The sequence below is a fragment of the Heterocephalus glaber genome, unplaced genomic scaffold, assembly GCF_053883595.1.
Source record: "Heterocephalus glaber isolate CG9 unplaced genomic scaffold, H.glaber_assembly_v1.0 deba00000738, whole genome shotgun sequence".
NCBI classification, from domain to species: domain Eukaryota; kingdom Metazoa; phylum Chordata; class Mammalia; order Rodentia; family Bathyergidae; genus Heterocephalus; species Heterocephalus glaber.
The window spans coordinates 5,354,280-5,378,297 of NW_028258161.1; the positions used below are offsets into that span (position 1 = coordinate 5,354,280).

General features: G+C 41.2%; 2 protein-coding genes across 32 annotated transcripts in view; one reads left to right on the forward strand and one right to left on the reverse strand.

Moving 5' to 3' along the window:
• Positions 1-22,062, forward strand: part of Firrm (FIGNL1 interacting regulator of recombination and mitosis) — a 61,629-nt gene extending 39,567 nt beyond the window's left edge. For 9 of the 18 annotated variants that reach the window (XM_087206910.1, XM_004865240.4, XM_087206912.1 and 6 more), the window contains 5 exons: positions 1,310-1,414; positions 2,216-2,296; positions 3,328-3,447; positions 4,528-4,705; positions 5,189-22,062. In XM_087206910.1, coding sequence (XP_087063036.1) covers positions 1,310-1,414; positions 2,216-2,296; positions 3,328-3,447; positions 4,528-4,705; positions 5,189-5,244 — 540 coding nt within the window. In that variant the 3' untranslated portion in view covers positions 5,245-22,062. Of the gene's footprint in view, positions 1-1,309; positions 1,415-2,215; positions 2,297-3,327; positions 3,448-4,527; positions 4,855-5,188 lie in introns of those variants that run through there. The other 9 variants (XM_087206909.1, XM_087206915.1, XM_004865241.4 and 6 more) reach the window with 6 other exon arrangements.
• Positions 4,855-24,018, reverse strand: part of Scyl3 (SCY1 like pseudokinase 3) — a 36,990-nt gene continuing 17,826 nt past the window's right edge. For 11 of the 14 annotated variants that reach the window (XM_087206926.1, XM_087206928.1, XM_021244687.2 and 8 more), the window contains 9 exons: positions 23,857-23,913; positions 22,710-22,812; positions 21,198-21,309; positions 17,487-17,564; positions 15,347-15,486; positions 13,245-13,429; positions 10,040-10,211; positions 7,636-7,779; positions 5,779-6,741 (listed from right to left, as the gene is read on the reverse strand). In XM_087206926.1, coding sequence (XP_087063052.1) covers positions 5,972-6,741; positions 7,636-7,779; positions 10,040-10,211; positions 13,245-13,429; positions 15,347-15,486; positions 17,487-17,564; positions 21,198-21,309; positions 22,710-22,812; positions 23,857-23,913 — 1,761 coding nt within the window. In that variant the 3' untranslated portion in view covers positions 5,779-5,971. Of the gene's footprint in view, positions 5,545-5,778; positions 6,742-7,635; positions 7,780-10,039; positions 10,212-13,244; positions 13,430-15,346; positions 15,487-17,486; positions 17,565-21,197; positions 21,310-22,709; positions 22,813-23,856; positions 23,914-24,018 lie in introns of those variants that run through there. The other 3 variants (XM_021244693.2, XM_013065757.3, XM_087206927.1) reach the window with 3 other exon arrangements.

A 24,018-nucleotide genomic window follows, 5' to 3' on the forward strand; every position in this document is an offset into this window, starting at 1 on the left:
TGTACACAGCTGACAAGTGAATATTCATTTATAAAACTACTGTATGGCCTAGCATTTATACATCTACTGAAGCTTAAGACAGACCTCACAGCAAACAAAGTCCTCATCAACTCATTTTGCCTTATTCAAAATTCAACAATTTTAGATAACTTATTTTGCCCTAGTTTTTTGGGGGTTTTTTTGGTACTGGGGATCGAACTCAGGACCCTGCGCTTGCAAGGCAGGCGGTGGAACCACTGAGCCAAACCCCCGGCCCTTTCGCCCTAGTTTTTATCTCCAAGGATAAGATAAAAACTTTCTTGTATAATCTGAACAAGCACATAATGGACAATTTCAGGACATACTGATTAAAATCTTTGAAACCATAAATTTCCCCATAAGGTCAACATTGAACCTAACCATTAAATTTGATTTGGTTCTCCTCCAGTTCGGTTTGTGACCATAATCCTGGAAAAAATTTAAGTTCCTGAACTGAGATACCACTGTATTTGTTCACAAGTGAATAACATTATGCAAGCTGTTTATATGTAAATCTATGTTTCTTGAGCTAAGTGTAGTTGAGTTTCTTTGATTCTCTTGGCAAAATTATCTAAAGATACATGCATCTGAGCCATCTCCTTTTACCATAAAATTTATTCCAAAGTGCTTCTTTATATATCCTTGCATGGGCCCAGAACCTATAGAACAGATGTTTATCAGAAGTCACAATGGTTACACATTCCCTAGAAGTGAAGTCAGGGCCTGAAGAAATGTTGGGGATTGGTCAGCATACAGGAGGCAATGCCAATAGATGAGATTAATGTTTTTATTCAAGAAAAATGAATGAGTTCTTACTGTGTCCAATGCTGTTTTCATCACTGGTGATATAATAATTGAACTAACAAATCCCCAGTCTCAGCTTGTTGAGGGGCAATAGAAATAAAGTGGTGATACATACAGAATGTTAAATGGTGGTGAGTGCTAGGAAGAAAGGGGGGCAGGGAATTTGTTACGTACATGGGAATACAGTCCAAGATGGGAGATAGTGGGAGTCTCCTGATGTGTCAGTGAGCATGAGGAGTAGGTTGTTCAGTACCTGTAAGCAGGGGAAACAGCAGGTGCAGAGCCTGAAGTGGGAGCAGGCTGATCATCTGGTATTCGGGGAAACTTTCACTATGAGGAAGTAGGAAGCTCTTGGAAGAATTTATGCAATGAAATGACTTATCACACTTTAAACATTCAGTGGAAAGCTGACAACACTGGGCACTGGAATGGCCCCCTATTGAGGTTTCTTCTTTTCTATTTAATAAGGGTTTGGTTCTCTTTTTAGGACAAAATTTTGCCCAACCTGTCTTGTATTCTTGCCATACTGCTAGCTGACAAGAACTGGCTGCTAGAACAACACACCCTGGAGGCGTTTACTCAGTTTGCTGAGGTAATTATAATGACTGGTTTATCACAGTGACTTCTAAACATCTTAACCAAGCACACTCTGGGAAGCTGAGGTAGGAGGATCTCAAATTCAAACCCAGCCTGAGAAATCCTGTCTCAGAATAAAATAGGGCAGGGGAGGTTGCTCAGTGTGAAGGCCCTGGGTTTATTCCCCAGTACTGCCAAAAAACAAAAGTTTCTTAATATTTCTAATATTCTAAAACATTTCAAATATACCTATTGAGATGCTCCTGTGTCTTGTAAATTTTCTTCTGGAGGAGCTATTACTAAGTAGCTATGTTACAGGATCTCAAATGCAGGCCTAGAGAAATGAAGTGTCTTTCCTCAGATTCACTAATCAGCAAGAACTGGGAACAGGCATTTTAAGCAGGCCTGCTAACTCAGACACTGCCTTTGATTTTTTGGGTTTACCCTTAACTATCACTGAACTATCATTGGGGATGGACTGAATGAACTGAATGAAGCCTGTTACTTGGTTCTTTACTGAACTAACCTGGCATGGGTTGCTTCTTCATTCCTCTCTGTTGCTGTGCAGCACACACCTGCCTTTGGTCATAAAAGAGCCTAGATGCATCAGTAAGACAGAACAGAAGTAATTAAAGCTTGCAACACTAAAGTTGTACAGAGGTTAAAACTGTATTATTCCCAAGGAACCCTGAAAGAATGATGAGCTTATTGTCTTTAAGTGGCACTGAATATTCAAGTAAATTTTTAATTAGGGTAACAAACACATGCTATTTGTCTTTTTAAGCTGCTAATATCAGTCTTGTTAATCTTTTAATAGGGAACAAATCATGAAGAGATAGTGCCACAATGTCTCAGTTCTGAGGAAACTAAGAACAAAGTCGTGTCGTTTCTAGAGAAGGTATTTACTCATACGGCTCATGTTTTATTCTATTTCTATCACCATCTTTTGAAAAGGTATAACCAACTGAGCTTAAATTTTCCAGAGCGCTCAGCACAGTGCTAACATAGGCTGAACAATCCTAGTGCAAAGTGCTCCAAAATCTTAACAGTTTGAGTCACTGACATGATGCACAAGTGGAAAATTCTACATTTTGACACTTTTTATGCACAAATTATAAGAAATATAAGATTACCTTCATGCTATGGTATCTAAGGCATGTATGAAACATAAATGAGTGTGTTTAGACTCAGTTCCCATCCACAAATACTCTGTAGCCTCAAACCTTCTGGTCCCAAGGACTTAGTAAGGGAGACTTAACACATGACAGAGAAGTGAGATGCCCAACACCCTAGTGTGGGATTGAGTCATACTGGTAATCTGGGCAGTGAGGTAACCATGCTAATCATAATTAGGGACTCCTGATTACAGGGGCTGGAGAAGATTTTTTATTTTAGGTTTAATTTAGGTGTGGCTTTTATACCCAGATTGAAGCCAATATCTATTTCTCCACTATGGTGATATTTTTAAATGTTTCTACAGATATACAGAACTAACACTTTGCATGACTAAGGCTCCCATGTTTGTGCACCTTGAAAACTCCCGCTGCTAGTGGTACCCATGAAAGAAATTTTTTTACATATTTGCTGTGTATTACATCTAAGTTAGACTAGTATGTGTGTAAACTTTGCTTTTGCCACTGTCTCAGCCTGTAGTCAAGGTCAGAAAGTGGACTCTATAATTTTTGTGTAAGGAAGAACACTGTAGAGGGACTTAATCCACATTATCCTAAGAAGCATTTACAGATGAGTCAACCTCATTTCTAGAAGTTGCCATATTCACAGGTTAAGCTGAACCGTTCAACACTCAGCATTTACACACATACCACAAGTTACTTAGTCTTTTCATCTTCTGAATATTAGACCAGTTTTCCATCTAGCAGAGAATGCTAATGTATTGATGTTTACTTGTGTTTTCGTGGTCTTTGGCAGACTGGGTTTATAGAGGAGACTGAAGCTGCCAAAATGGAGCGTGTGAAAAAGGAAAAAGGTATCTTTAGGGAACCCTCTGCCAAAGTGGCTGCAGAAGTACCAAAGGGGTCATCGCTACAGGTATGGGCTGCCTTACACTGTGGGTCAAACTTTAACAAGGGAAATTCTGCCCTTGTTGATAAAACAAAAACTACTCTGGTGTCTTTTTTCTTTTTTGAGACGGTCTCGCAGTGTAATTCAGGCCAGCTGGCCTTGAACTCACTATGTAGCCCAGGCTGGCCTTGAACTCATAGCAATCCCCTGCCTCAGCCTCCCAAGTATTGGGATTACAGGCGTGCACCACTATGCCTGACTCTACTCTGGTTTGATTCTTATCCTTACGTTGAATTTCAAACCAAATAGATCTAGTCATGTAAAATTCTTGTTGTATAGTACTTATTCTTGTAAAAATCACATGTATTCTGAAAGGTTACCAACACAGAATAGAAAAAAATCAATTAACCTTCCTTCCAAAATGTTTAGTTTGATCCCTTGTTCATTCATCAAACAAGCCTGCTATTTTTGGCAGTATAAAAAAGTTAATTTACCCATTAAAAAAGCAGAAATGATATCACTAGGGATATTCAAAATAGTGTTTGGTACTGGTAGTTATTTGGAATAGTAAGCTATAATAGGAATAATGTTCTGGTTTTAGTCACAACTTAGAAAATAAGTTTATGACATTAACTTGTATTTAAGACATGTAACTTTTGTGTCTGAAATTTGTAAAGTTCAATATATCAGGGAAATAAACCCTTAGGAATTTAGATTTGTGACATTTCTTAGGAAGACTACGAAAGATGTCCTGACCTCAACCTTCCCTGTCCAGTGATGTTTGAAAACCTGATGTTTTAAATGGCTCCAAAACCATCTGAGACTGTAGCTCTCACCAGTTACACTTAGTATTAAAAAAAAAAAAATTTACACTTGGAGCTTTTTTTCGAAGGAAAGGCTGAGATAATGTCAAAAGAACACCTACTAGGAATTACGAGATGAAGCATCATCACTTCGCCTTTGGGAACACTGTCAGAAGCCCCTGCACCTACAGTTCCAGAGACTTCTGGGGAAGGGGGCTGCCATCCTGTCCCAAGCCAGCGAGTAGAAAGGTCATTATTTTAGGTATCATGGCATGACTTGACTCGTGTTTTTCTCCTCTTCCAGACTTGTGCAAAAAGAGCCCGCCATGAGTTCCCCTTGGAAGAACAGTACAGGTCAGCTCTGCAAGCAGCAGTAAGGGGCCTGGAAGACACTGAGTCACTGCTCCAAAAGGCTCCTGCTCCGGCCTGGCTTCTGGTGGAAATGGAGGCACTGCAAGCACGGATTGAGCAGCTCAAACACAGTATGCTATAGGGTGAATGCTGAATGGACTGAACTTCTCACTAGACAGACTGGGCTTCACACAGTCAACTGTCAGGATTTTTGTATATGAAAATATTCAGTAATTTGTACATTTTCTAGTACATATAAAATAGCTTTTATAAAGGTGAATCTAGTGAAAATACTCTTTATTTAACGTTTAGAGAGCAGGATTGTGGGTGATATTTCTCTTGAAGACCTTTGGTACAAGGTAATACATGTGGAAGAGTCCGTAGGTCCACAAGGACCTTAGGTCCACAAAGGCCCTTTCACTCAGAAAGCACAACTGTAAACAAATAAATAAGCTGCCTAAGGAAACCTTAAGTCATTTATAATTTACAGCTAGTTTTTTTTCTCAGTAAGTTGTATTACATAATAGAACTTATTCTTTTCATTGTTAAAGAAATGGCACAAAATTAAGCTAACCAGCTTGACTTTTTATATTTATTTTCTTGCTTTTTTAAAGCAGTAAATCAGCCTTTCCCCAGCTCCTTGCTCTTCGTGGACACTGGGCTCGGCTGAATGCACGAAGGCTCTCCCTCCTAGAAGCAGTCCTATGAGCCCTTGGCCACCTGGGCTCAGCCAGCACTCAAGCGTCAGCACGGTCTCCCAACGCAGTTGGCACAGACTGGAAACAGAACTCGTGGGACAGGGAAAGGAGGAGGCAGCTTTGGGATTTTTTTGTCCATACAGCCTGCATCTGAGGTATTCATTTTTTTTTTTTAAAGGAAACCTTCCTAAAGTTTTAACTCACGGCCATTGTCACCAGTTACTATCTTCCCAGTTCAGCTCCCCTTCTTCTCCCCAGCCTTCAGCCTCTCCCTGCAACAAAGCACACCAATAGCAAGCTACTGAGACAAGGCATATGTCAATTTAAGGATTTACACATTACCCAGCACTTGAGTTTTCATGCCAGAATACACTGCCTCCTGCTAAGTAAAATAAGGCTGTAACTGAAAGCTTAGAAACACAGAATGCTTGGATTCCAGCGTTACGTTACCATAGCACTGGAAAATAACTTCAAGAATCTTATAAGTCAGTAAAATCAACCTTGGGTTAATCTTTTTTCCCAAATACAATGTTTATTCATGTAAGAAATAGACCATTTGAACACTTGTCCCAAACATTGTACATTTTTCTGAGGAAAGAAGGATCCTATTTCTAGAAACCAAGTTTGTTGATTTCTGTGCTTGGCTTAATCATTTTAACCTGTTGTGTGGTCTTTTCCTTCTTTGGGAAAACATGTTTACTATAAACTGGAACCCATTAGGGTAGTCCTTAGACTAAAAACACAGTTGAATACCCCAGAAGTCCTCACCTCAGTTATTTCTGCTGCAGCAAATTTTGAGGAAAACTGCATCACTGGTGAGACATCATCATCCTTGCTAGGGACCACCATTTCTGTTCTCAGTTCAGGTAAAATAAGAAAAGCGGCTGAAGGCTTAATTTCTGGAGTCATATCAGCAAACCAGTCCAACTCAGGATCTCGTACTGGCTTCTTTTTAACCTGGATGGTAAACTCTTCTCCTAAACCAAGTTCTGACTGAATTTTAAGAGGCCTTTCTTGTGACAACCCTTTTGGTGGCTTGGCCTGGTCTGGGTCTTCTGTGCTTTGCACAAGACTGGTCTTTGGGGGTGGACTTGATTTCAGAGGCTTAGCTGGTTCAGTGAATGAAGGCAAAGCAGCAGTGGGCTTTTGCTCCCCAGAGGTACCAGGCAGGGCTGCAGAGACACGGGGTCCTGGGCTTATCTGAGTACTTAAGCTCCTAGGCGCACAGTCTTCCCAACCTACTGGTTCTGTAATCAGGTCAGTGCACTGGGACTCAGCAGTATCACAGGGTTCTCCAGGCCAAACGTGCATATTGACAGTTGGGTTCTTCGGCTCCTCAGGCTCACTCCAGTCAGGCCACTCCTCAGACTTTTTAGAGACTGAAGAAAGATTTTCAGTGTTCCCTGAAGTATTTTTCATATCTGAGATTCCATTCATGCGAAATTTAATAGACTGAGAAAACTGATCACCTGTGATAATAGGTAGAAGAATTATTCACATAAAATGCTGGTTAAGAACAAACAATACATTTAGAGGAAGGACAGCACTAAAGAAGTGTGTGGACTTATTACTTGGAAATAGCCATGCATACTTTTTTTTTTGGTACCAGGGATTGAACTCAGTTCCTTGTGCTTGCGCAGCAGGCGATGAATAGCCATGTTTACTTAACAAGAGAGATTCTTCTGGATATAATATCAAAGATGTAAGTTATTCAAATACTATTTTATAATGCTTATACACTATTAACTCAGTGGAAGCATATGTATACCAGTTAACTGGCTCATCCAGTCCTATTATTAAATACCCACACCTACTGCTCACTGGCAGAGCTGTAAGTAAATATACACATGCTCTAAGGCAGGCAATGTTACCCTAAAGATGTTCATTACATACACCGTGAAAAAAATGTATGCTCAAATAAATTTGCTCAACTTATTCTTGTTTTAAACAGATTTCCTGAAGTGTAGGTTAAGGTGCTGAGAAATCCTGTGCAAGGTGTTAACTATCCTACCACTTTCCCAAATGTATTTAACCAAAAAACTTTTCACAACCTGCCTGTTAACATCTTTCAGAACTAAATCATCAGAAATTCCAAAGTAAAGTATCTGGTGCAAAAAAAAGAATTCAAGTACTGTTAACATGCTCTTCTCATCAGTTATAAGGAAAAGTTAAGTGTACATATCCAAGGTCTGAGGAGGCGAGAATCGAGCAAAGCTAGCTAGTGCTTATTGTAACAAGATATGTGTCAAAATTCCCAAAGTGCCCTTAGTTTCAGAATTTAAACTTATTACTTTCAGGAAAACACTCATCTAAACAATGGAAAAAAATGTATAATTTCAATATTTCTGTGTGTAAACAAGTACCGTAGTAATCTTGCTGTATGTGCTCCTTGCTGTTGATGGGGAGGTTGCCAGAGGAGAAACCTTTTGGGAATGTGCTAGCAGAGGGACTCTCCAAGGCGGGCAAGATCTGACTGTGCTGGCTGCAGACCACGTGCCTGGGAGAATCTGAAGGTAAATAAAAACTCCAAATAATGAAAGGGATGGTAAATGGCTTGTGACCCTACTACATGTCTGGTGAGCAACAGCTAAGGGAAATGGGCTTATTTAACACAGGTAAGAGAGAACATTTTTAAATACTTGAAGAAACATACCTAACCATTCTGTATTTAAGAACAGTTATATCCATGGTGGGACAGGAGGGATTCAAGCATTATGATACCTCATTAAGAAGTGACAGCCTTCAAAAATATTTTGGTGGTGATTTAAAACCATAAGTAATTCTCATTCAAGAATAAAACCCTAATAAGTGTATACACCTAACAATATGAATATACTTTAATACCACAAAACTATACATTTAAAGAAGTTATGATACATTTTATGCTGTAAATATTTAACTCCAGACCCGTTGGGGGGGGTTAAATGCAAATTGTTTGAAGAAAATGTTATCTTTAATAGTTAATATTCAAGACTGGGCAATGGTCAAAAAGATTTTAGCAAAATTCTGGCCGCATTCTTCCTCTATCTTAAAGCAAGGGGGAAGGAAATGGGGTAAGAGGCCCTAGGCTAGCTCTTAAGAGCAGCCTCCCCTTCTTCACCTCCAGCCCAGAGGCCTGACCTTATAGACCTTATCTCTTGCTTTACCACTATCCTCCTGGCTAAAGGCTACTCATTTCTCTTGGCCAGTGTCCCCTTCTCTATAAACTGTTTCACAACTTTCAGGCACACTGACTTATCAAAAACCTCAACATTAGCCCTTATTTTTAAGTCTGACTATGAAAGTAAACTGCAAAAGACATTCCCTTCCTCAACAGTCCCCCACAACATTACAAAACTGCACTGAAGTCTGCACTTGGAATGCAGACTGCTACCTGGGCTCACCTGTCTTACTCAAGGAAGAGCCCAACTTGGAGAGACAATGGGATTGGACCTCTGACCTGTCATGAAGTCTTAAGAAAAATCCATCTGCTACTGCTGCTCTGGTGTCTTTCCAGTTGCTTCATAAAGGTCACATTATAATCCAGGTGAACATGAAGGAATAAATCTTCAGGATATAGAATATGTCTATAATAAGATAATTCCACCCACTTAGACAGATGTTAGGCGTGGGAGTTTTTGCTAATTCAGAATGTAAAACTCTTGCAGATCTATCCCTCAAGTCTTATCTCAAAACTACAAACTGCTCCCCCTTATTATAATCTACTAAAAGAAGAATAGGTAACAGACACCACACCAAGTCACCCTTTCCAAGCTCCCTGGGCCACAATGACATTGGTTTACTTAGCACTAAGGAAGAGCTGAACTTTCTTCAAAACATCAGGAAAAAAAAAAGACCAAAAAACAAAAAAAAACCATCAGGAAGCCAGCATTGCTACAAAGATTGGACTGGCACCAGAATTAGAGAAAAGCCTGTGTGCTAGCTCTTGTCTAGTACTCAGTGTCTCCGTGCTGTCTACAGACTACTGACTACTGTATACAGAATTGAGTAGAAAGCTAGAACTCATAACTAGGTCACTGCCCTGTTCAGGTTATACAAAAAATGACATTGTTGATACAAAATTCTTCTAACACCAGAAATTAAAGTTGCTACATCCCTGGGAACATCCAATGGGAACATACGGGAAAGAAGGACTTCTTGAAGTACCTAAAAATCAATAGCTTTTCACCAAAAGGCCACACCTAGCATTAGAAAGAATGTCTACAACCTTTTTTGGAAATTGATAATGTCTATTAAGACTTAAAATATATGCTCTGAACTAGCAAGTCTACTTCTGAGACTATTTTATAGCAATGAAACCCAAAATACTTAAAGATACAGGTATAAGGATATTTACTGTAGCACTTTACAGTAACTAAAAAAACAGAAATGGGTGTAATATCCATGAAGAAGTATATCACTGAAAAAAATTATATTCAATGAAACACTATATAGCTCTGAAAAAGTTACCTGGATTTCTATTCATTGACCTAGAGACAAGTCCCTGATATGCTGCTAGTGAAAACAAGTTGGAGATTTGTGCATGGTATTGTCATTGTTTTCCAGGAGAATCCTATATAAATATCTGTGAACATATATCTGTGCCCCCTTTTGTGGGCTCAAAGGATTTTCACTAAACTCATAAAAGGTTACCTTCATCTTGTACAAGTTGGAAAACTAATTTTTTTCCATCTGTTTTAACTGAATATAAACCTGCATTATGTGTATAGTACTTAAATATCTAATAACATAGCATACAAAAAAGCTACACCTTTCAGTCATCCTCACCTTCTGGGGAAAGGTCAGTCATTTTAGTGAAACTTGGGGCAGTACGTTTGAAGATCTTGGTTCTTTGTCCTCCCACAACCACTTCTGGTCCAAGGAGAGAGACCAGCACTGCAAGGCTATGAAGACTAACTGCCACAATGGAACTGCTGGTGTCACGCAGGCCCAGTAACACCTAAGGGCGAATATAATATAGTGAGTGTAGACAACCACGGTATCTTTTTCTCCCCCTGTAAACAAACAATTGGGCTGCATCAGAACTACATTTTCTTAAGCTATTTCTAGGTCAGTAGTTTTTTTTTTTCAGTGTCAGGGATCGAACTTACGATCTTGTGCTTGCAAGGCAGGCAGCGGAACCACTGAGCTAAACCCCGGTGCCTAGGTCAGTAGTACTTTAGACCCCCTGCCTCCATCCATCCTGGGCTGATTTTTTAAAAATACAATCAAAGCAAAATCAAACACATTGGAAACAAAATTATTCCGACAAATTCCTACAAAAGCAATTTTAAGCATAAACTCCGTATCTATACTTACTCTCATCACAGAACCATCACAAACAGCTCGTGCACTGGCAACATTCTGCAGAATTCACTCAGACGGGACTAACAGCTACACTCCTGGGCCTTGCCTCTCTTCTCAGCTCCACACATTCAAGGCAGCGGAATCTGAAAACCTTCCTTCTACCTCATGCATGTAACACTGGTCTCAACTGAGCCAATTGTGAGCTCTTGCCCAGTCATGGAGACTGTAATCCAGAGAAACTAGTTATCTCTTTGGTTTGCTTAAAGTGAGGACAGTAAACTTTTAAGTTATGGAACATCTGACATGCACGCAAAATAATGACAACTGGTCTTCAGAGAGTCACAAGTGAAGCAGATGCCAAGAAAAAGGTAAGGAATGAAGACCACATGGCTGTGAGATGCTGCCGGGCAGCAGCAGCAAGACATACAAATCATGGCCAAGAGCACCTTAACTAAGTTACATGCAGATATCAGGAGAGGTTCTGTTCTGCATATAAGGAAGGCGATGACATGCAAAGGTCTGCACTGGTCAGACACAAGGCCTGGGTAACTGACTTGCCTAATGGTATCCAGATTCTTGGGTTCTACTATTCCTGTTATGAACTCTAGGGATGAATTTGACCAAGAAATGCTATTTTTCTGGTTGAGTTTCCTCATTTATCTAAGAGTAAAGGTCTCCAACAGGACTCTTAAGATACTTTCTAGTCCAACACTAATAGACCAGGCACGTTTCTAAAACAAGGCTGTACAAGGACATTAAGGCATAATATAGTAATCATCAAACAATCCACTCAAGCCCCAAGTCCATCATCTTCACCTCTGCATCCCGTCAGAAACAATCCTACCCCCCCCCACCCCTTACAGTGATGACGAACCTTTTAGAGCTTTCAATGATACAATCAGCCCACTGTGGCACACATGCCATAGGTTCACCACTACTGCCCTACTACTGCATATCCAGTGCCACATTTTTAGTTGAACTAGTCTTAACAGCTTCCTAGCTGACCCCTTTTCTATGATCTTCCACCCTGCTACCAAAGTAAACTTCCCACCACACAGAAACTGGCCCAATTATTCCTCTACAGGGAAAGTAGTATCCTAAATAATGAGAGCTTTCATTGTCTTTTACTTCCTGAACATCTACTCATTCTCTGACCTCAGTCCAATCCAGTGACCTATGATGACACCTCTATTTCAAAGTGAGAATGTGCCATTCCTCTTCTAAATCTGTAGACACAACCATATGTAGGGTAATGACTGCTACATACAAAGTCAGACCCAGTGAACTACACTGCCCATGTACAAACCCATTCCACAATGGTTACACGTAACCAAGAGAACTTGGCAAAAATGACACTGCCAGTTCCCTACTTATACCTTAACAAGGCTACTTTTGCCAGCCCTTACCAATGATGTAAGAAGTCCTCCTACCTTACCAACAAAGTCATGTAGAAATCTTACATCAGAGAACAGACCTGAGATCTCTGAATGTCTGTGGAGACAATGTGCCAGTTGAGTCAGCTATCTACTCCACAGGGCTGAGGATGCATTTCAGGTGTTAGCTCTGGTCATGCTCCAGAAGACTGAAGCCTGAGCTAACACCATCTGGAGCATTAGAACTCCCACGCTAAGCCCAGTCAATCCAAAGACTCAGGCGAACTAGTAAAATGATTGCTGTTTTAAGGCACTATGTTCTGGGGACACACCAACAGGTGACTACAACATCCTTCTCACTTATCAGTTCCTTGAACACAGGAGAGTGTAAACTCATCTCATAGGGAAATGAATTTGTTATCTTTAAAAAACCCTTAGTTGGAGATTCATGAAGCCAGGAGTATAGCACTTGCCTTGCCTGGGTAATGGCCCAGTGATAAAGAATAAAAAAAAGCTACTTTAAAAAAATCCTTGTACTAAATAGTGTCCCTACAAAATTCATGTCCATCCTGAATGTAACCTGTAGAGGTGGTTAAAGTGGGTTAGAGTGGGCCCTAAATTCAGTGACTTGTCTCCTTTGAAGAAGGCCAGAGATCAGAATGACACAGCCTCAGGCCAGTACGCGAAGCTGTCAGAGAAGCTACAGAAACTTGGAAAAGTCAAAGAGGAATTCTACCCTAGAATCCAGAAACCAGGAAGCCTGGTTTTGCCAACAACTTGGTTCCAGGACTGAGAGGATAATTTCTGTTGTTTTGAACATGTAGGCTGTGATTTTGTTACTGTGGCCCTAAGAAACTAATATAAACCTGAAGCCCTTGGATGAGCAATATACGGTTCCTTGGTGGCTGATGAACCAACCACTGACGACAAGCAATCTCATGTTCCTCACAATTCTAATCATGTTATAATAACTTATTTATGGACAGCTGCAGTTCATACTCACAAAACATTCCATAAATGCTTATTTTCCCATAAAGAATTAGCAAACAATTATAGTTTCTCCCAGATTAAGACCATATATGTTAGTTTAACCGATCTGTCCAAAATATGGAATGGAAATGCATTTTAACTTCAGCCCTTAGTATTTCAATAGGTTTTTACACTCAAAATGCTGTCTTGGGGCTTTCTAAGCTACTATCGAAACATCTCAAACCCCTCTTCTTCCTTTCAGCCCCCAAATTTGCAGCACCCTGTGCCCACTCACTCAACCTGCCTTGGGAAGGCTGTGTGCCACTGCCACCCTGGTCTCTCACCTGTGGCAAGATGACTCTTTTCAGCTGCTCCTGAGTAAAGTGCTCCACATAGGCCTCAAAATGAGACAGCAGCACCATCCGCACATGTTCCTCGTGAACCTTGAACAACTGGAGGAGCACAGGGATCACCCGAGACTGGAACAAGGCCGGCGAGAGCAAGCAAGGGGTTTCTCCCTGTTCAGTGTCTACCCCAGAATTGGGGAGGGTTACAGATGACAAAATTTCAGTGAAAAGAGTACTGAACATAATTCCTAAGCTAGGCCCAGAACTTGATATACATCCTAAGTGCTCTTCTAAATTCTTATGCTCTCAGCCAAAGGAAGTTATTCTGTTGAGCCAAAATTACTCAAGACCTAATTGCCTTAAGTACACTCATTGTAGAAATGTTTTTGTTTGGTTCCAGGGATCGAACTCAGGACCTTGTGCTTGTGAGGCAGGCGGCAGAACCACTGAGTTAAATCCCTGGCCTGTAGAAATGTTTTGGAAGTATTACAGATCATAAGACAAAGAAAGCTTATATTTTAATAGGATTATGAATAACTTGATAAATTTATGATTAGTAAGTGAAGAATTTCTCTACTAGATCAGATTAGTGACATATTAATATTCTTGTTGAAGTTTTATTTGCAAAATTGGGTTGCTTTTAAAAATTTATGTGCCTGGGGCCAGGAATTTAGCTCAGTGGTGCCACTACCTGCCTTGCAAGCGCAAGGGCCCAAGTTCGATCCCTAGTATCCAAAAAAAAAAAATACACACACGCACACACGCACGCACGCACGCACGCACGCACGCACGGCTGTCCCAGACCAACAGATCAAGCAAGCAAACAGGTCAGTCTTTTTTTTTTGGTACCGGGGATTGAACTCCGGTCTTTGCGCTTGCGCAGCAGGCGGCAAAACCAGTGAGCTAAATCCCTGGCCCTCGGGTCAGTCTTCTTTTAAAAAATGAGATGAATGAGAGGTTCATTTTGTCTGAGATCCACTGAGCAACAGGACGGAAGAGCTATTAAAAAAAAAAAAATCAAGGCTGAAGAGTATGACACTGAATCAGATATAATGAAATTCTAATCTGTAAAATAACTACCAGTAACACTGGCTTCTTGTATTAAGATCTTTTAAGAAAACTAATTCTAAAAGGATCTCACCTACCTCAAAATTCTAGTATTAATGCTATATTCTCTAATTTGATGTGTTGCCATCTATACTGCTATGATGAATGTTACAGTTTCCAAGTAACAGTTTCCTTTCACATCTGGAAAAAGCTCTGAAGCTCTAAGATGTGAAATGAACTCAGTGATTTTCAGTCTTTTTGCTGAAAGTGGAAAGTAAAAGGGTTGGTCTTTGGGCCGGGGATTTAGCTCAGTGGTTCCGGCGCCTGCCTCATAAGCGCAAGGTCCTGGGTTCGATCCCCAGTACCAAAAAAAACCAAACAAACAAAAAAACAAAAGCGTTGGTCTTTGAAGTCAAGGGGCACAGGCCTAAGTGATTCACAGCAAATGCAAAAGTTCTTTCAAGATGTCTGCCTTGCCTTCAGACTTCATGTGTTTCATATTCTAGCAACATGTGATATGTGTGTGTGTGTACAGATAAGTACTGATGATAGTCTGATACTGTGGGAAGATGCTTTGCTTTTATACTATGAGCTTTTATACCCAGGTTTTTGTTTTGTTTTTGGTATTGGGAATCAAACTCAGGACCTTGCGCTTGCCAGGCAGGCACGGCACCACTAAGCTAAATCCCCGGCCCTTGTACCCAGGTATGAGGGCAAGGTATGTATTAGGGGAAAATAACTGTTCTTTGCTTTTACAGCCAAACTTTAACTAACATACAGTAATCTTACTCCACTCAAAAATGGGCTAATAGGGGCCAGGGAGTTAGCTCAGGGCACCGTGCTTGCCTCACAACCACAGGGTCCCGAGTTCAATCCCCAGTACCAAAAAAAAAAAAAAAAAGTATGGGCCGGGGATTTAGCTCAGTGGTTTTAATGCCTGCCCCACCAGTGCAAGGACCTGAGTTCGATCCCCAGTACCAAAAAAAAATTGCCAAAAATGGGCTAATAACCACCAAACTCTTTAATCACCAATATTTTGAAAGAGAATTCACCTTTTTTGGGGCCAAGTAGATGAGGAAGAAAACTCTTGACAGCTACTGGCTCTGCAAACACCAACTGATTAAGCAGAAGCGGCACCAACCTCAAAGCTATTAATTCCTCTGACAAGCAGCTGACTCTGTCCAGCAGAAATCTGAGGACAAAAAGGAAAGCCTGGGAAACAGATCACAGCACTATCAATTTTCTTACACAGCTTAGCCATGTAGAGCCTCTACCTAACTTCTACCAAAGTAGTGCATTTTGAAACGTAGCCAGGAACAGTGAGGTACCTAAGAAAAATGCAGAAAGAGTGGGAGGAGGCTGGCTCATTGGCACCCTGCACTGAGCCAGAATGTGTTCCCCACAAATTACCTCTGACCAGTGGCAGAAGGGTCCTCCTGTATCCCCTAAAGAGCTAGGCTTTCCAGATAAAAGACCTTTTCTCACATTTAAAAGATGTAGGATAATTAATTTTCTAAAGTATCCATAGTGAAACAAAATGCAAGGTGGTGTTTTTTGGTGTTGGGGATTGAACCCTGGGCCTTGCATGTGCTAGGAAATATGATTTTCCCCAACCTCATTACATCAAAACATCACACATCAAAGAGCATTCTGTTGAGTACAGATATGAGGTATTAACAGTAACAATACCCTATACCTATATAATACCTATATCATCCGCCTCCGCAGTTAAGCCTGACTCTTACTTTATGAGGAACAGGCCACACTGTACATTATCACCTTCAAAACCCTACACCACTATCAAAAAAAGAAGCTGACATCCATACTTACTCCCAAACCTTTCCAATGCCGAGGACGCTGGGCTTCCTCTTCCTTAAGGACACCCCACCTTGCCACATCCCAACTGTCCCTTTCCTCTAGGACCAAGCACCAGTCATCCCCACAGCACAACTGCAGTTCCTACCACTCCTGCCACTCTCCCATGAGCACCTTTCCCTCAGTCTGTAAAAACGCTCACACCTCACCCATCCTTAAAAACGCCTTCCTTGACTCCATTTCTTCTTTAGGAATATGTTCTCTCCTCTCCATTTTCCAGGAGGTTTTGCCCAGTGTCTACCCTCTCACCCGATCAGCCTTACTCTACTGGGAAAGACCCACTCCTGGTAGGACAAGGAAGTAGTGCCACACTGACACATGAATGGGCCTCTGCTGATCCTGCTGCCTCTCAGAAACCCTCCCCTGGTAGCTGCCAGCTTCCTGACTCTCTAGGTCTTCTCAGACCACTGCCTCTCATCCAACTTCACCCTCACACAGTCAAGTGCTCCAGAGCCATAGTCTGGACCACTGTCCTTCTCATGTTACTTTCTCTGGAAGATACCACCAAGTACAGGCTGACGAAACCTCAGTGTTTACCACGAGGCCACTAGCTTGACACTGAGACTTCTCTGTCCATGTCCACACCTAAAGTCCCACAGTGCTTAAACCAACACATTCGACAGTGAATCCACCATGTCCCCTTATGTCAGGTCACCCCTGCCAGGGTTCTGCCACCCGGTGATCACCACTCAGACTGGCCCACTGCATCTTTCCCATCTCAGTGTCGTCTTTGTCACTGGCACCGTCATTGCCCTGTGGCCTCCCATCAGCTGTCTTGCCACCACGTTGCTTCTGACTTAAGGCTGCCCCTCCAGGGACAGCAGAGAAGTCCTTCTGTAAGGCGACCAAACCCCCTGAGCCTGCTGCTTTGATGGCACAGAAGTCCACTATATACAAACACTGTCAACACTCCTCATTGCCACATCCAAGGGCACCTCTCCCTGTCCTTGTCCTGGGACTTCCAGGGTGACCACTTGCTGCTCTGCGCAGGTCACCCCAGTTCTGGCCTCTGCATTCACTCTGGCTGCCCCTCTGCCTGGACCAGTTTTCCTAGGATCACTATTTCCCAAACCAGTGTTCTGAGAACCCCTCTGAGCACTGTTCACCTGTTACCTATCCTCTGTTTATGAGTCTCAGAGGGGATGTCTCACTTCCCAGAGCTGACAATTCCAGGGCTTCCAAACAGCCCAACTGTAGGAAATGTTCAATAACGTGAAATCAACCAAATGCCTGACTCATCTTCTTGAGATTACCTGAAGTGATTACAGAGATTTCATCCAAGTTATTGAATTCTAGGCCTTAACTTTCTGAACTTACTTGAAGAATTCCGTTTTTTCCTCTTCACTCTTCAGTGTTAAGCTTTTCAAGAAATTCACAATTTCTAGAAAATCATTTCTAAATAATAAAAAGAAAAAATATATAGGAGAACAAATTAAAGAAAGCATGTTAAATGATGAACCCATGACCACATACAACCCCACTGTAATTATCAACAAATAAGCACTCCTTTGGGCATGTTGGCACACACCTGTAATCCTGGCACTCTGGGAGGCTGAGGCAGGAGGGTCACAGGTTCAGGCTCAGCCTGGGTGGCTTAGCAAGACCCTGTCTCAAACTAAAAAATTTAAAAAAGGCTGGGAATACACTCAGTGTGAAGGTCCTGTGTTCAAGCCCCAGTAGGGATGAGAAGGCTACTTGAAAGGTTTTGGGGGTGGGGTGGGAAGAAGTACCACAGATTGAACCCAGGGTCTTTACATTGAGCTACATCCCCAGCCCATTCGTATTTTTTATTTGGAGATGGGGGTCTTGCTAAGTTGTCTGGGATGGGCTAAACTTGCAATCCTCCCATCCCAGCCTCCTAAGGACCTGGGACTATAGGTATGCACCAGCACCCAGTTCCATTTAAAAGATTCTAAGTAGCATACGAGACAAATAATATGGAACAAGGCTATAGGAATCTCATAATATCAGAGATGTGTGAAGAGGATACAAACTGATACACATGCTTTGAGGTTTTAAGTCATCACCCCCCAAAGTTCTGGTTGTGAAAGAATGTTGTCAAAGTATCCTGAGAGAAATGCATTACCACTACAAAAATAGTTACTGATTTACCAAGTCTACTCTGGTGAATAATAACTGTTAAAGAGGATTAGAGAAAGTAGAATTTCTGTGTAAGTGACAGAAATCTCATTTCTCCTGCTGTAAATTGTCATTCTTGGGAACAGGGAAGGTCACTTTTCTCTGGGACCCCCAGAGTCCCACAAGTGATGGACAACTCAGCTCCAAGGAACCAGAACCCTAGCTCACATCCTACCACACAGGACCACCGTCCCTGGAGGCTTAGACACACAGGCGGGCAGCTGACACGGTAGACTCGGTAAGTACAGATACTATCACATCTTCACATCTCACGTTCCACCTGTGGCGGACACTCTAATGAACCAGGGATTAGGAAACCGATCCCTGTGGAGGTGAAATCTACCTACAACTTCTAACTTCCTAAAACTTAACCACTAATAGTCTTATTAATAATATAGCCAATTAAGAAATATTTTGTATGTTACATACATCATATTCAGTGAGAATCACACAGAATCCTCAAGATCACTGTTTCCTGTGATTGCCAATTTCCTAGGGAGATGATCTGCCTCAAGTGGAGGTTTGTTTTGTTTTGAGACAGGGTCTCTCTATGTAGTTCAGGCTGGCCTTGAACTCACTATGTAGACCTAGGTGGCCTCACGGAGATCCTCCTCAGGCTCCCAAGTGCTGGGATTACAGGCCTGTGCCACCAAATGGAGTTTTCAGCAGACATAATGTTCTACCTTCTTGCAGTAGCAACAGGAAGTGGCTATGAAATTACTGTATAGCATGTCCTACTTACGATTTATGCATTTTTACATTGCTTTACATTTTTCTCATGTGAAAACCATATATGTATAGTCTGTGGACAAGTTTTGATAATTTCAACTTTTTATATAAATCTGTGTGTATTCACAACACATCTAGACTACAAAGTTCAAGTTTTCAAATTATCAAAAATCTTCAAAACAAAAACTAAAACCACATGTAAGTTGACCCATACAGTTCAAACCCACATAGTTCAAGGGGATGCTGTATTTTCCCCTGGCTCTGTAGCAGAGGGAACACACAAATGTCCTAACTTTAATCAGACCGGCTCAGCTCCTGGGCAGGGATGCTGGCACTGGCTCCTTCCTCCATCTCCGGCCAGGTCTCTCCTCACATACAACAAGGATTGTGGGGCAGGCTGGTCCTTTTAGCTTTTTTCTCCCCTCTTTAGCATACAATTCATAATAAAGAACTCATTACAGTGATGACAAAGTCCATTTACTGTGAAGGATTATTCTTTGCAGAGACTTTATATGGAGGAAAGTAAAATATTCCCAAGATTCATCTAAAAGGACATTGGAGATACTGTGGTTAAAAGATTCTTGTAATGGTAAAATATACAATTTTCTGTATATTTCTCAATTTTTAAAAATTAGTTCAAGAACCAAAAATCACACAATGGGAAAAGTTTTAAACCATTTCTTTAAAACATAATAACAAATACAACCCCAGTAACAATAGTTCAGTGATGAACCTTTTAGAGCTTTTATTGATAACAGCCTGCCGTCACACACATGCTGTAGCTTTGCCACCACTGTTGCAGCACAATAGTATTTATTTAATAATACCACACACCCCACCAAGTACTATTCCAGAGATGACTTTCCTTTCTGGGATAGGAGACTTCCTAGTGCTTTGGTTTCTTCCAGGCTGCCAACTGCAAACACACAAAGATTCTTAGTTCCAAAACTTGCATAAGGTCAGCCTGGCTATTAAATGTCATGGATATGGAACTAACTTGTGAGGAAGCTCTGCCATCATGGAGGACACATGATTAAAGAACAAATTCAAAAGCATCTCTGAACCCAGGAAGATACTAAGTTATAGTGCACCCTTCCCTTTTAAACCAACTTCACTCTTCCATCACATATTTCATTTTTTTTTAAACTATGCAAATCTAAGACTTTATTTTTTTGATTCCCGGGAACTAACAGTCAGATCCCTGTCTGTTTAGGGTTACATGATGCTATTAGCAAAGCTATATTAAGTGTGAATCTTGCTGAAGTATGCCTCAGCTATGTCATGAGGACCTATGTAGGAAAAAGGTGAAATGACTTTTATTTCTCCTAGACCAGTTGACAGTGACATTTGGGGCAGAGTTGGCAGTTTTGCATTCTTTGTTCTCGAACTAATTTTAATCTTTTTCCAATTTGTATTTATTAGTCCATGTTTGCAGTACATGATTACATTCCTTGTGGAAAGATGATACATGTACATAACACATCTCAATTCTTTTATCATCTCCTTCCCCACCACTCCCTCCCCCATCCCTGTCTCTCTTGGTCTCTTTCTCTTTTGAAAAAGAACTGTCTCCCTATCTCCTATCTTTATTTTGCTATTTATATTTTGGGTTTCTCATATAAGAGAAGTTATGCAATATTTAAGCTTGTGTGTCTGATTTATTTCACTCAATATTATGGTCTCAAGGGATATCCATTTTCCTGTAAATGATTGAAGTATATCCTCCTTTACGGCGCTGTAGAACTCCACTATCATCACATATTTATAAACAAAGAAAATCTTCTGCCTGAAGAAAAATAAACTCATTGCCCTTCCCACAAGAAAAATTCAAGATAACAAATTCATATTACTAATGCTATGGTGGCAAAAGGAGAGGCCATGTTTATTAACATTTTTAATTAACTTACAACTGTGAACCCCTGGATGGAGGTAGCTTCTTCACCAGGAGTCCTAAGGAATCTTCTAAACCCAAGGCCTCATCCAACCAAGAATGTCTACAACTTCCTTTCTGTGACAGAACCTAGAAGGCAACCCAATTTCTCCCTTTTTTTCTGTCCTAATAACTATGAGGACTGTGCTTCTGGGTCCCCTACCCAGCATTACAAGATGTACCAGACAGGTGCACAGGAGGCACCCAATGTGCATACCGGATGCCCTCACCTGAAGAAGTCATGGGACAGTAAGGTGCGGAGCACAGGCCGACAGTGTGGGATGGGATTCAGCAGGGCTGTGTGCAAGATCTGCTGAAAGCTGGAGAGAACGTCCGCTGAAACTGAAATCCAGAGCGACAGTTAGTTTCCAAGGCCTTCTCCCTCCTTTCAGGACCTCTATAGCTGGAGACTGTCGAGCAAAAACCAACCTGTAAAAGCCCAAACACATAAAGCCCTGGCTGTTGCGAAACAGCTTCTTGCTTTCTTTAAGCTAAATCCCTTGGCAGGTGTAGAAAGGGGTCCCCCCCACCCCCACCCCCACTATATGCCTCTTCTTCTATGAAGGCAGTGCAGGCCCAAAGAAGGAGGCTAAGGTGGCAGGCAGAGGGCCTTTCTCAACCAGGGCTCCTCATCACAAAACACAGGGAGATATTCAGTGACATTTTCAATTCTTCCTAAGATGGTAGGCATTTGCCACCATTCTAGATGCAAGGCACAGTAATCAGTCCATTAAACACAATGAATGCCTCAGGGCCTTAGGATTTAATTCTCAAATATTTAGGCTGGGCCGATTTAGAGATAACAATCATTGTGGGCTTTGAACCTCACAGGTCTGTGTAAGCCTGGAAGAAGACTTTATATCAGCACTGCACCAAGCTTCTGCAAGGTAAGATAGGCCACAGGGGTCTCATGGGACACAAGGCTCAGGCAACTTAACAGGTGGAGAATTAAAAGGCCAGAGAGTCATAGGAGTTGACATGGCCGACCCAGGAAACAAAGAAAAAAGAGCAGAACATAATGTCTTTAAGTAGCCTAGGCTTTAAGAGGCAGTGAAAGGAAAAAGGATTGAGTAAATTATACTAAGAAAAAAAAAAGTCAAAAAGTTTAAAAACCCTGATTTAGAAATTAACAAAAATTTTCGTGTATTACATTTTACTCGTTCATGGCATTTTTTAATTAATGGCATTTTTAAACCTGAGTGGCTCCAGAGGTTTACAGATCTTCAGACTCTGTAACAACAGGAAACAGAGTCTTCAGATGGCAAATAGTATCACCAGTTAATAAGATAACTAGCGGGGAGTAGTAGCGCACACCTGTAATCCCAGCACTGAGGCTGAAGGACCACAAGTGTAAGCCCAGCCTGGGTAACTCCGCAACTTTATGGAGACCCTGACTCAAAATTTAAAAAGTTTAAAAAGGACCAGAAGATTGAGAATGTAGCTCAGTGTGAAGGCCCTGGATTCAATCTCCAGCAAAGGGCAGAGGGGCCGGGGGGGGGGGGGGCACATGACACAGAAGGTAGTGACAGCCATAGTTCGAAGTGCTTCTGACTTCAGTCCAAACTAATGGAACCCAAAGCCTCCTTCCTTACTGCTGTTTACACCTCCCCTAAATGAGTTATGGGGCAAACAGTAGGCTCCTTACTATGACTGAAGAGTGCAGTCCTTTGAATTCCACACAGAACAGGCACAGATGAATTTCTTACTTAGACTGTGGCTGCACAAGTGTAACTCCAACTCACCCTGCTTGTTTAAGATTGTGAGCAAGCTTTCGACCAATGTCCCAAACGAATAGGCATCCCGAGCGTGTCCATGAGACTCTGGGAGAGCTGTGAATTCTGGAGACTAAAAGCAGTAATTCTATTAGAACTATAGGATCTGCCTTTCTCTGAAGCACTTTCTCCTATGTGTACACTTACTATATTCCTAGCTACCTGCATAGGGTCGCACACTCATTCACAAGCTTTAAAACTGTTGCATACTATACCCCATAAATATGTACAATTATGCATCAATTAGTAAAGCGGACTGGAAAAATAAAAAGCAACTGTTAGTGGATGGAATTTATCTAAGATTTTAAAATGTCAAATATGAGTAAAAAGAAAGACTATAACACATGCCTGTGGCTTTCAAAAATATTTTTGTATTTACCTTGTATAAATTTAGTATAAACCCAGCATACACTTATATGTCTAAATACATAGGCAATGAAAGCAAAAGTTTCATAAAATAATACTTAGTCTTATCTAAGATGCCCAATGATACTTTCTTTTACTCAAGAATCATCAGTTTGAAAAACACTAGGATATATACATAGTATCTGACTGATTTCAAACCTTTGGTAGATAACTCAGTCATAACTGGGTTTGGATTTCTTATAAACCAAACAATTTGTAATGTATCCTTAGGGACTAATGTGTATTTATAGTGACTGTAAGAACAAACCTACTGGGGTGTCTGCACCTGAGTTTATGGGTAAACAGAATATTTACCAGCACCATGATATTAAAAACATTCTTCTATGCATTATGGAATCCTAACAGCTAGGGAGGCAAATAGGTGACTGGGGTCACACTAGGGATGCTGCTTCCCCAGCAACCATGGCTTCCAGCAAAGCACAAAGACTTCGCCTAGAAAGGATATAATACTATGTTCCCACCGGGGCGCCTCCTTCTCCATAGAATACCATAGGTATCTGTATAACCAAAAAATGTAAGCAGACCCCATGGCTGTGGAAATAATATTAGCCTTAGAAGTTTTCAAAGCCAAAAGACTTAGGAAGTATCTCTATAATTTAGTAAAGAAAGGAATGGGCAGAGGAAAGGTTTTGTAAGGTTCACACTAACTATACAAAGGGGCTTTCATTACATCAAAAGTATGTCATCTTACCATCTCTTCAGGAGGGACAGATGCTGGGCCTCGTACTGACTGAATATTCCTCAGAAACTAGATAAAGAAATACGTTAAGAAACACAGTTTATACACATTTGGTGAGCCAATCTTTTATACTAAGCTACAAAATCAGTAAGCAATGGAAACAGCAGCAATGCA